Source organism: Pleurodeles waltl, chromosome 1_2 (assembly GCF_031143425.1).
Source record: "Pleurodeles waltl isolate 20211129_DDA chromosome 1_2, aPleWal1.hap1.20221129, whole genome shotgun sequence".
NCBI lineage: Eukaryota > Metazoa > Chordata > Amphibia > Caudata > Salamandridae > Pleurodeles > Pleurodeles waltl.
This window is the reverse complement of record NC_090437.1, coordinates 882,086,304-882,098,968: the sequence shown is the minus strand read 5'-3', so window position 1 is coordinate 882,098,968 and position 12,665 is coordinate 882,086,304. Positions and strand designations below refer to the sequence as shown.

Genomic DNA, 12,665 nt, shown 5'->3' with positions numbered 1-12,665 from the left:
GTGTGGGTACCTGGACGGAAAGTTTTGGCATTTTGCATTTTGGTTTGTGGCGAACAGATCTATATCTGGTGTCCCCCACTGGCGAAAGTATTTTTTTAGTACCTGGGGATGTATTTCCCACTCGTGAGGTTGCTGGTGATCTCGACTGAGATTGTCCGCTAATTGATTGTGAATGCCTGGGATGTATTGCGCTATTAGGCAAATATTGTTGTGAATTGCCCAATGCCAAATTTTTTGTGCTAGGAGGCAAAGTTGTGATGAGTGTGTTCCCCCTTGTTTGTTTAAGTAGTACATTGTTGTTTTATTGTCTGTTTTGACAAGAATGTGTTTGTGAGCTAGAGAGGTTGAAAAGCTTTTAGTGCTAGAAAAACTGCTAGTAGTTCTAAGTGGTTTATGTGTAGCTGTTTTTGTTGATTGTCCCACTGTCCTTGTATACTGTGATTGTTGAGGTGTGCACCCCACCCAATCATTGATGCGTGTGTTGTGAGAATGGCGTGAGGCACAGGGTCTTGAAAAGGCCGCCCTTTGTTTAAATTTGTGGGGTTCCACCATTGAGGCGAATAGTGTGTTTGGCGGTCTATCAACACTAGATCTTGGAGGTGACCCTGTGCCTGCGACCAATGTTTTGCAAGGCAGTGCTGTAAGGGCCGCATGTGTAACCGTGCGTTTGGGACAATTGCGATGCATGATGCCATCATGCCTAGGAGTCTCATCACAAATCTGACTGTGTAGTGCTGATTTGGTTGTATTTTTGGTATCATGGTATGGAATGATTGTACCCTTTGTGGGCTTGGACTTGCAATTGCTTTTTGAGTGTTGAGTGTAGTTCCCAAGTATTGCTGAGTTTGGGATGGTTGCAAGTTTGACTTTTGGTAATTTATAGAAAACCCCAGTGTATGTAGGGTATCTATTACGTAACGTGTGTGATTTTGACACTGCTGTTTAGTGTTGGCCTTTATTAGCCAATCATCGAGATATGGGAGTGTCACCATGTGAAAGTGTTCTGATTTGATGTACAGGTTGAGGTTCCTGAGATCTAATATTGGTCTTAGTGTTTTGTCCTTTTTGGACTAAGGAAGTACAGGGAATAGACCCCTGTTCCTTTTTGCGGATGAGGTACTAGTTCTATAGCCTGTTTTGTTAAAAGTGCCTGCACCTCTGTTTGTAACAAAGTGAGATGGTGCAACGATAGTTTGTGTGTTTTGGGGGGGGAATATCTGGAGGAAAATGTGTGAATTCTATGCAGTAACCATGTTGGATAATTGATAGTACCCATGTGTCCGTTGTTATGTCTTACCAATGATTGTGGAACATTTCCAGTCTTTCTCCCACAGGGGATGTGTGTTGGGGGAAGGTGATGGCAAATTCACTGCTTGGTTTTAGTGGCCTGCTTTGTGCTCTGGAATTTTCCCCTGGACCTTGGGAATTGTCCCCTGAAGGACCCGCGAAACCCCCCTCTCTGATATTGTGATTGGTAGAAGGGTTTTGTTTGAGAGGTGGATGTTTCTGATGACTGTGGTCTAAAACCTCCCCTATACTTCGGTTTTCTGAATGTCCCTCTGTATTGGGACGAATAGAGCGCTCCCATTACTTTGGATGTATCAGTGTCCTCTCATTTTTTTGATGGCTGTGTCCGCTTATGTGCCAAATAGCTGTTGCTGATTGAATGGCATGTTGAGGACAGCCTGTTGAATCTCTGGTTTGAAACCTGAGGATCTCAGCCAAGCTTGGCGTCTAATTGTCACTGCAGTCTTCACTGTTCTTGCGGCAGTGTCGGACGAATCTAATGCAGATCGTATTTGATTGTTCGATATTGCTTGTCCCTCCTCTACCACTTGTTGAGCTCTTTTCTGGTATTCCTTGGGGAGATGTTGGATAATATCGCTCATCTCGTCCCAATGAGCTCGGTCATATCGTGTGAGGAGGGCTTGAAAGTTTGCTATGCGCCACTGATTGACAGCTTGTGACGCTACTCTCTTTCCTGCCGCGTCGAACTTCTTACTCTCCTTATCTGGAGGTGGTGCATCTCCTGATGACTGCGAGTTGGATCTCTTTCTCGCTGCACTGACCACTACCGAGTCTGGGGGCAGCTGCTGGGTGATGAATACTGAGTCTGACGGTAGTGGCTTGTATTTCTTTTCCACCCTTGGTGTTATCGGTCTTCCCTTCACGGGCTCCTGAAACATTTGTTGGCCATGTTTAAGCATGTCTGGGAGCATGGGCAGACTTTGATAAGAAGCATGCGTTGAGGACAAAGTATTAAAAAGAAAATCGTCCTCTAATGGCTCTGTGTGCATGCTCACACTGTGGAATGCAGCCGCTCTCACCAAGACCTGAGTGTAGGAGGTGCTATCTTCGGGTGGAGAGGGTTTTGAAGGATAGCACTCCGGGCTATTGTCCGACACAGGGTCATCATAGAGGTCCCATGGGTCCGTATCCTGTTGCGAGTGCACAGTGTGTGTGGGTGACTGTGCAGTGGGTGTTGCAAGGGGATAAATAGGAGAATGCGGAGGAGAATGTGATGGTGAAAACTGGCGTGGCGGAGATTGTTCTCTAGGCACTTTAGCCTTTGGCTGCTCAGTGTCTGAACTTCCTTGGAAACCCAGTTTCCTTTTGAATTTGAGAGGAGATGCCATTTGGATCTTCCCAGTATCCGTATGGATCTGTATGTTGCCTGTGTTTCATCAAACTCCTCCATTTGGTGAAGTTCCTCCTCAAATCTGTATCTCTCTTTCACTTGTTTTGAGAGTCCATGTTCCTCGGTGTACGAGGCTTTATGCGGCTCCGAAGCCATTTTTGTCGGCACCGAAATGCCCATGCTGACAGTAGGCCTCAGCTCCGAAAGATTCTTTCGAGGCTTCGACTCGAAGAGTCTATGTCGAGTTTTCTCAGACACGGTGTCTCGGCTCGAGTCTGAAGACTTCGGCACAGATTTGGCCTTTTTCGGTGCAGAAGGTGTTGCTTGGTCACCGCTTGATTTCTTGTGGGTCTTTTTTTTTTTTTTTGGTCTGACTCTGAACTTAGGTCGGGCAGACAAGCTCACGTGCTGGCCTGCTGTGGGTTGTCGGTCTGCATCGGAGTCGTCCGAATCGGAACCTTGGATGGAGATGGCCATCTCCTTTTCCTCGACATCGAGGTGCTCGGAACTCTTTGACGCCATTTGCAGTCGCCTCGCCCTTCGATCCCTCAAGGTCTTCTTCGAACGGAAGGACCTGCAGGCCTCACAAGTATCCTCTTGGTGGTCCGGTGACAAACACAGACTACAGACCCGGTGTTGGTCTGTGTAGGGATACTTGGGGTGGCACTGTGGGCAGAAACGGAACGGGGTCCGGTCCATTAGGCTTCGACGTTTTCTGCGGTCCAGCTGACCAGGCCCTGGCTGGGCGCGGGAGCCCCGAAGGGCAACCAAAGGTGTGTTTCGCCGGTGTCGATGCAAGATGTTTCGCGATCGAAAACAATACCGACAATTTTCAGTGAATTTAGTCTTTTTCTGACTCGAATACCCTGAGCGAAGAGGAACACGTCTGAACCTGATGGTGGAAAGAAAACAATCTAAGATAGAGTCGATACCCATGCGCAATGGAACCGAAAGGGAGGAGTCACTCGGTTACGTGACTCGAAAAGACTTCTTTGAAGAAAAACAACTTGTAACACTCCGAGACCAACACTAGATGGCAGGAACAGTGCACAGCATGTGTATCTGCAGCTACACATGCCACCAAACATATATCTATATATATACTGTATGTGCTCCAGGGTCACCGCGCATGGGCGGGAATATTCAGTGCTTATGACTACTGATGAGGATCTAGTGGAAAAGAACTGTTGGAATCAGTTGAGTAGGTGACTCTGGAAAAAGTGCTGCCAAAATTAAATTAAACAGCAGCTCTGGTCATGGGTGAACCAGCACAGAGAGCAGAGGAGGTGGTGGTGCAGAGCAGGCAGGAGCAGAGGACACCATGTCAAGTGGATTCTGCCACACCCCTGGGCCCAGAGTGTCAGGAGTTAACCGCGGCGCCTGCATTGACGATCGGGATATTGTAGTACTTCTGGACTACATATCCCATGACGCCTATGGCCGGAAGAGGTCGCGTAAAACCACGCACATCCAGGAAGCGTTGTGCGTTATTCGTTTCCCAGATCAAAGTCGGATGGTCAATGAGGGCTCTTGTTGACGGCGTTCCCGAGGGTGGATTCTCGTTCTGCTTCCAGTGGAGTACTTGTTTTTCTCCTGTTTCCCTCAAGTCTTGGATATTCCCGATATCGTCGGGAGTCTCAAGTTCTTCCATTTGGATCTTCGAAACATGAAGGAGAGGTGGTAAGCGGTGAGGCGATCTGGTGCCGGATTCCCTCGCCTTTTTTCCCACTATCCTGTTCGACCAGGACACAGTTAGTATCCGAGGCACGGCGTTCCTTTATTTGAACTGTTCGTTACTCATGAACTGTTGTCTTCATAGCCGGAGAACATTTTTATTCTGCTGTGACGCAGTGTTAATGTTTACTTTTGCGGGGATTGAACTGCCGGGACATTTTTGCTTTTCAGTACATGGTGTAGAAAGAATGGGTCATTTCTACCATTTGCGTGACTATGACATGAGGCTCAGTGTTTTAACTGAGTTATAGAAAGGAGCCCGAGTTGGGTTTTACCGTCATTCTTTTTCTTCTCTCTCTTCGTTTTGTTTCCTCACTATTTTATGTCTATCTTGTACAAGAGTGGGTGTTGAACAACCCATAAGAGATTATCGGTGTTCATCGTTGGCCTGTGGCGTCCATCTATGATTCAGATGGAGCATAGACAGGCGTTGGACTAGTCCTGCCCTCAGGAGATATTGGCAGGTACGGTCGTTGGTGCTTTAGCGAGACATTGCGAGAATAGACAGGCTAATGTGATATTAACGCTGTGTATTCTTCTCCTTGCAGATATCCTTTCCCTGCTGTTCCTTCCCCTTCCTTCCCTCACCTGATTACTCCAATGCACCGTGGTTTTTATCTGTGACTTGGTGGTGTCAGGAGGTGGACTCCCATTTGCATCGCACCGAGTCTGAGGAGCATCTACAACGTGACACAGAGAGGGCAGTTCTGAAAAAGTCTACATAGCTCGCCAGGAAGTAGCCACCTGAGAAACGTCAGCAGGATCAGCCTGGATTATCAGCCTGAGCAGAACTGGAACAGTCTTCAAGAAAGAACAGGAGGAAGCCTGATTTGGAGAACACTGCCACAGTCTGATGGGTCTCAAGAGCAGGTTCTTTTCCTGGAGGAAGAAAAAGGCTTGTCTTTTTCATGTTATGCTTTTTTTTATGGAAGAGCTCTTTGGACACCATCTTTCAGTGAGGTATGTACCTGAATAAGAGAAGAGGGACTACTTGGGGGTCTCTTCACAGGTCTGAGCTAGGAATAAGTTGGCCTCCCAGAGTCTTAAGGTGCATGAATGCACACAGGCTACTGAAAGAAAGAAAGATTGCGGTCTGGCTCCAGATACCATAAGAAGATGTTGTGTGTGGGGGGGGGGGGGGGGGGGAGAAAGAGACATCTAAATGCAATATTTTTGCTGAAATGTAAACCATCACAACAAGGGACAGAACATTTGATCTAGACCTGCAGACAACATTGAAAATAATGAAAGAAATTCTACGGCAACCAAGCTCTAGACCTTCATCAGTTAGGCACAGAAAAACACACACTGGCAGGGCTGTGGCTTATATTGTCCGATGTCATTACTGTGAACCTCTCAATCTGGATAACTCACTCGGTTATGTCTCCTTAGCCCCCAAAGGGATAATGCATGTCACATCCCCTACAGAAAAAACAACAAATGGGTATCTCAAACTCTTCTCTAGGACAGGTAAGGCTATCATCCCAACGGTTTCTACTTGGCATGTTATTGGGTCTAACTCCATCTCCAAACACCAGACCCAGAACATCTACTGAAATGCCTTCGCTGATCTTGTGGAAGGGAGATAAGCTACCTTCAAGATAGCCAGACAATTAGCTTGGAAAATTCATGGGGGCTTGCTGCAGGTACTCAAGACAGACAATCAAATTGAACAGTTGTAAGTGAGAATAAAGGATCATGCTTGAGAAAGAAGGTCTCAAATAAAAAATATGCCTCATGTGTGGTTTGATTAATAGCTGAGAATATTTGTATGATACTAATGACTAGGTTAGTGTGGAGCATTGTGGATGATCAGCACTAGAGAATGCTTTTACCTGGTTATCACTTTCCTGAGGAATGCAAACAGGGGAGAGGTGTGCTGAAATGTCCATAGCTGGTCTATTGAAAGGGCATTTCCTTTGGACAAGGGCTAGAGAAATCTGGATATTTAATTTTTTCAATGACTTATAAGTTATCCCTGGGAATCGCTAGATGACAAAATGTTGCATGGTATTTTGCTATATCATTCCAAATTGTGATTTCGTAGCCGGTGTCTTCTGAAGTCCTTGAAAGTGGACTGCTGCGACCTGCATGCTTTTCAACAGGAGCCTGTGCCAGTTTGTCCATTATTTCTCTCAAGAGGGTGTTGGATCTTAACCTTCCCCATGGTGATTTATATAATACAATACAATGTTGCAGTAGTGTCAGTCTGTAACTGAAAAGAGCTGTACGAGATCAGTGAAACAACTGGTAAAGAGCCAACTGGGCTGACCGTAATTCTAGGAAGCTGGTATGTTATCCACTCTCCCTAACAAATCTTTAGCATCACATCCTCAGCCCCTTCACATGAACATCCTTCCAGACAGAAATCCTTTACAACTATCTCAACCACTAGGTGTCTATGGAATGGAACAACGTGTGGCATCTTATTTTCCTGATGCCACCATGAAATGTACTGGGGATACACAAAGCTCAATAAGGTAATTCCAGCCCTCTATATGCAGACACAACTGATTTATCAGGCATTCTTGGAGAGTTCTTGAATACAATCTGGTATTCAGCGCTACAAAGATGCACAATGACACAGAGAGCAGATGAGAGGAGGCCTTTCTGACAATTAGAAGAGAAGTCATTTTCAGAAAAGTGCCTTTCTCTGAACAAAAGGCAATCAGTCCAGTATGGATAGACAAAGATCTACCTTGTGAATGATAACAGCTGATACCACTACATGCATGTAAAAAACACATCTGAAATGCAGTGTCAAATCCAATGCAAGGTGTGTGTAGTGATAGTGATGCTTGCAAAGCCAATTTGGGACTTCCATAAGTGTCTGTGCCTGACACAAATACTGTAAATCCATGATACTCCTTTAGTCTTTTTGTGCTAGGGTACATTTGTGGGGCAAAAACATCCCAATTACATTACTTTTGACCCAAATAGAACACTGAATAGTAGAAATTTGTGTTTTAGAACTTTCTACTTTGCCTGATTCAGCAGGAGTAGATGCCCTTTTCTTTTTTATACAGAAGAGCCTTGACTGACTTTTTTCTACGCAAGAATCTGAATTTTCTCTGCAGAAGAAAGAGTCTTCACACCTTTGGCAAACACAAAGATACATCTAGTCTTGCTTTTTGTTTAGTCGGAAGACCATACATACATACAAACATACATGAAAAACGTTACCCAGTAAGCATCTGTTCGTGGCATGTAGTGCTGTAGATTCATATCCTCTATATTCTCCTGCCATCCAGTGTTCGATTCGGAGTGTTACCAGATCATTTGAACCAGATGATTTTGACCTCAATGACGACCTGTTGTGGAACATCCTTGATTGTAGGAACAGGTCCGTACAGTTGAATTCGAGCAGACTCCAGACTTCAAAGACTTCTTCTGGTGTTCAGCAATATATAGCTTCACATTAAGTTCCCGGATCACCTTGGGGTTCATAAGGGCGTATTCCTTGCAGCACTTGGACTTGCGCACCAGAGGCAGACATTATGGGTAACTGTCACAGACATCTGGTTGCGACAGTCCTTAAAAGGCCTAAACCCTGTAGTTTTAGGAGTGGACATTGTTTCCCTAGCACACTGGGAAAAACAATGTTGATGAAAAAACTAATCAACTGACAAGGAAAAGGTTGGGAGCGAGCTCCAGTCCTGTATACAAAGGCATGGAAAGAAATGAATTTACGTCAGTGTGAAGGGTTGGCGATTAAATGCGGCAATGTTCACCACTTCTGTAATCGTGTGAAGCCAGAGTGGAGAGCACTATGCCAACCACGGGCTGGAGCAATGTTGTTTACATTTTTCAGATCTTGTCTGGTGCCTGGGGACAGTCAAAAGATGAGGAATCTGCAGTTCGAAGTATCCATCAGAAGTGATCATATTTCTTCAGGCCCTCAATGACACACGTTGTGGGGAATATTACAAATAATACCATGAGAAAGCCCACATTATACCAAGAATATGGACTGCTCTTTCATCAGCTGAAAAGGACCCAGGAAAAAAGTCTTGCATTAAAAGTTCAATTTGATGTGAAAATAAAATAGGCTCTTGGCACAAAAGAGTGGAGTGTTCTCAAAACAACATTGTGCAGAGTTTCACAAGGAAAAAGCTAGTCACCCCATACCATCTGTAGTTCACTCACCCTGTGCGCGGAGCTGACAAAAATTTGTATCATCTGGATCAACACCGGATAATATCTCTTGACTGTGGGATATTAGGGGGGGAGTTCACCAAAATAATGCAGCTTATTTCAACTAACAAGCATGCATATACCGATCCTGATTAGTTTCATTGCTTTAGGTACCTAAGGGGTGACACTGTTCAGTAAAGGGGCAACCAAATTGCAGGGGTGGCAGAAAATCTAACAAGCTTCTGATGAACTATGGTCCAAACTCAAAATTATTCCCTAAACTGCTACTGCTGATGACACGGCAGAGGCACTTTAATGCCAGCTATGCCCCGACAGATGAGTTCCCAAATGGCCAAAGCTTCTTCACTTAGGGAACATTATAATGGAGGAATGCATCAAAATGTAGCAACCAAGCTAACAAAAACAAAACAAACAAAAAAAACATGCAAGGGCATATGGAGGCTTATTTACAGCCCATTAAGTGTTGCATAAGTGAATGTGAATGCTAGAAGAAAATCATACCTTTGTATCTTGCCTGTGATGGAATACAAACCATCGCTCTTCTATGCATGCAGATTATACCAGTTGTCAGTCATGGTACTGAAGAATAACAGTGAGACTAACTGCTTTAGGCACTTAAGACGTGACTGTAACCCCCCCTTAATCAGCCCTGTGGTGACATGTGAGCCAAGTTTAGAGTTTCCTGCCACGTTGGCAGCAGGTTTCTGTCAAATGAGTGGCTATGGACATAGCAGGAGCACTATTTGCCTAACTGCAGTGCTGGCTGCACCACTGCAACCTTGCAACGTTTTTCTTTCCTAGAAACAAACTTCCAAAGTGTTGCAATGGTACTGAAAATATAAACCAATGTCCCTGATGGGCAAGAAGTCAATTATATTGGTGCTTTTTATCTGCCATTAAAATCTTAAAATCACTAGCAAAGTAAACCAGCATGAGAAAGCAGCCCACTACAAAAAAGAGGGGGTGGTTTATACACATATTATAATGGTATACTGACAAAAGTGTAAGAACCAAATCCTGCTGATCCACTGGGGTGTGAACATCATCATCTAATGCTCTCAGTCTTACAGAGGTTGAGGAAAGCCCTGAACATCAGTCAGGGAGGAGGGAGAAAGCAGGAATTATGCTATCCCCTCCAAATAAATATATATGAGATAAATGTTGTTCACATTGAATTTACCCTTGTCACCAAAAAATTAATTTCTGGCAGGGAAAATGTTTGCTTACCATTTAGAATCACCCTAATCCACAGGTCCTGGCTCAGCTGCTCCACCTGCTTGTTTTGAGTACCTCAATGGCGAGTTACTGACAGGAGAATGCCCTTACCTAGCCCTCAGAAGCTAATATCTCCTAGATACTTAACACAGGCAAAGGGAATGTAATCCTTCTCAATATGCATATAAAACATGATTCTTGGTATTGGTGACTGAAACAAACATATTTTCAACATAATTAGGGTCTTCATCGTTGTAGAAAGGGGTCATGTGCTACATAAAAGTCCACTGTACACCAAAACCATATCAGCTAAAATTAGGCTGCGGAGGATGAGCAATCTCAAACTTAAAATTACACTTGTGGTTTCAACAGGTAACCATGTCTTTAGATCTGTGAATGAACTTCCACCTATTCAATTGTTGTTGTTTCATTTAGACATTGTGAATTCCAGGTTGACATGAATGCTTCAAATGTAGTGGAGAAATAATAGTTAAGGAAATGTGGTGAATCCATACAAGTTCTAAAGTAGAGTTATCCTTCCAAAATACACACAAACACTGCATACCATTTGAACGTAACCTAACAAACTTTAAAATTATGTTGATACATTCATTACACATGACAAAAATATATGGAAATATGATGAACCTGGTTCTTCCTGTGCAAAGTACTACTAGCAAGTAGATGCTGATCTAGTTCACAAGTTTACAATATATGCAACTGGCAAGAAGCACTGGGATGAGATTTGCATTCAATTATAGGATTTCCCAGGAGTGAGTACATTCAATAGAATCATGACAACTATACTGAGATTATTAGATCCATATTTGCTACAGTAAATAACATGGCTTTTAGTAACCACATTCAAGAGATTATTAATGGCTAAAACGAGTCATATCTCATGCAAAGCCTCACTTGCAACAGGGAACTGATCTATTCATTTGCTACATTGTGGAATAATATTTAAACACAACTTAAGATAAAAAACATGATTTTAATTAAGCTGTGGTGCTCATTTATATAATCAATAACTAGCTTACATTGACATTGAAGGACAGGGAAATATTCTGAACCTAAGGGTGGAATATCTTCAGATAGGTGACTCACTATGGTTAATGTTGATATACTATCTTGAAAAAAAACGAATTAAAACAAATTCCAAAGAAAGGCTCAACTAAACTGCCTCCTTTTTAACAAGCGGGTTCCTATTGTTCACCATCACAAAATTTATGAAATCCGCCACATCCTCCGAAATTCACTTTGTATGTCGCCATAATATTCATTTGTGATACATGCAAGCAAAGCGTTTCAGCATTCCTAAAAATATAATAAAAGTGGAAAAAAACCATTTATATGGTAAGTTTGGAGTAACATCACACACAGATACCCACTTCATGTACAATTTATACAATCAGAAATTGGTATTTTGTATGACCCACTCACATTGTACTTGCTTGAATTGTTATGCTGTCCCAAAACACTTCGTTGTCAGGGAGTTTGGGTCGCCGTTTGAAGGAACGAGCTGCCTGTAGTGCTTCTTGCGGGGAAGCAGCATCTCCGCCACCACCTCTCCAGTTCAGAATCACACATCTGCCTGTCTCACTGCCCAGAATGAGATCTACTGAGGTGATCTGGAACAAGTATTTTATGTAAATAGTCTAGTGACAACTCCATTTACTTTCAAAATGTACCCATGCGACTATACAAAATTTTGAATACAAAGTCGTATTTATCTTATATTTTATTATAATGTACTTTAGTTATCTAAGTGCATTTGCAGAATTGTTATATTACTCCACTGGATGGCTATGGATGCAAGAGTTCATCTGTAATGTTTTGATGACTGGAGGTGCGCCATGACTTTTGTCACCGCGCACACACACACACACACACACACACACACACACACACACACACACACACACACACACACACACACACACACACACACACACACACACACACACACACACACACACACACACACACACACACACACACACACACACACACACACACACGAATTTGAAGTAAAATGGAGTAAGAGATGGGGCGATTGATTAGTAGCCTTAATTCTATGGAAATGTTTACAGGGAGTGCAGTGTGGCATATGTGAGAAGAGTTGTGTGTATGGCTGAAACTGCATAGTATTATAGCCTTGTTTATGCATCAGTGTAGGAGCCTGCATCACACAATTATATCAAGATGAATATATAAGTAGCAGCTCTGGCAACTATCACTACAATCCTAAATTGTTTCACTTTTACATTTCTAAAAAAACAGGTGCATACCTTCCAAAACCCAGCTGCAAATTGGTTCCACTACTTACTGCTATCCTAGAATAGCATAAGATAGAATAACAAATCGAGTGATTATACTGGCAAGGCACTCATATACCCATGACACATAATTCAGTTAATATAAACAATGACAATAAATAATAGCCCTTAATCCTCACCATAATTACTCACAGTTTAAACCATGCCAGATAAGGATATACAAAGCTCCCAGAGGTGAAAGTATTTAAAACAAGGATTCTTTTTTTTTATATCCTAATTTTATTTTATTCACATCATGGTTTGTCACAATAAAGGTCTGATAAAACAAATCAAATGAATCCAATGTCTCGACCCTTTGGTGGCCGTGCAGTTGCCCCGCACATCTCAGCACTACATCTCATAACAAGGTGTTACCCTGCCTCTTCCCTTCAAGAGTCCCCCCTTGGACTAGATTCGAGCATGTCTCTGCGGGCAGCATCTCGCTACATATACAGGCTTCTCCATCTAGGATCACCAGTCTACTCTTTGCTGCCACTTCAAAAGCATTGGTGGGCAACTGGCTGTTCACTGTACTGCAATGTCTCGTTTTGCAATGAGAAGAGCGGTGCCTAACAGGACTCTGTCTGCTCGAGAGTTCTCCACCT

The 12,665-nt window shown here is 43.3% G+C and overlaps 1 protein-coding gene across 1 annotated transcript in view; it reads right to left on the bottom strand.

Moving 5' to 3' along the window:
* Positions 1 to 12,665, bottom strand: part of TRAPPC11 (trafficking protein particle complex subunit 11) — a 550,973-nt gene that overhangs the window by 357,254 nt on the left and 181,054 nt on the right. The window contains exon 20 of the mRNA XM_069199334.1: positions 11,186 to 11,373. Within this exon, the coding sequence (XP_069055435.1) occupies positions 11,186 to 11,373 (188 nt within the window). The remainder of the gene's footprint in view (positions 1 to 11,185; positions 11,374 to 12,665) is intronic.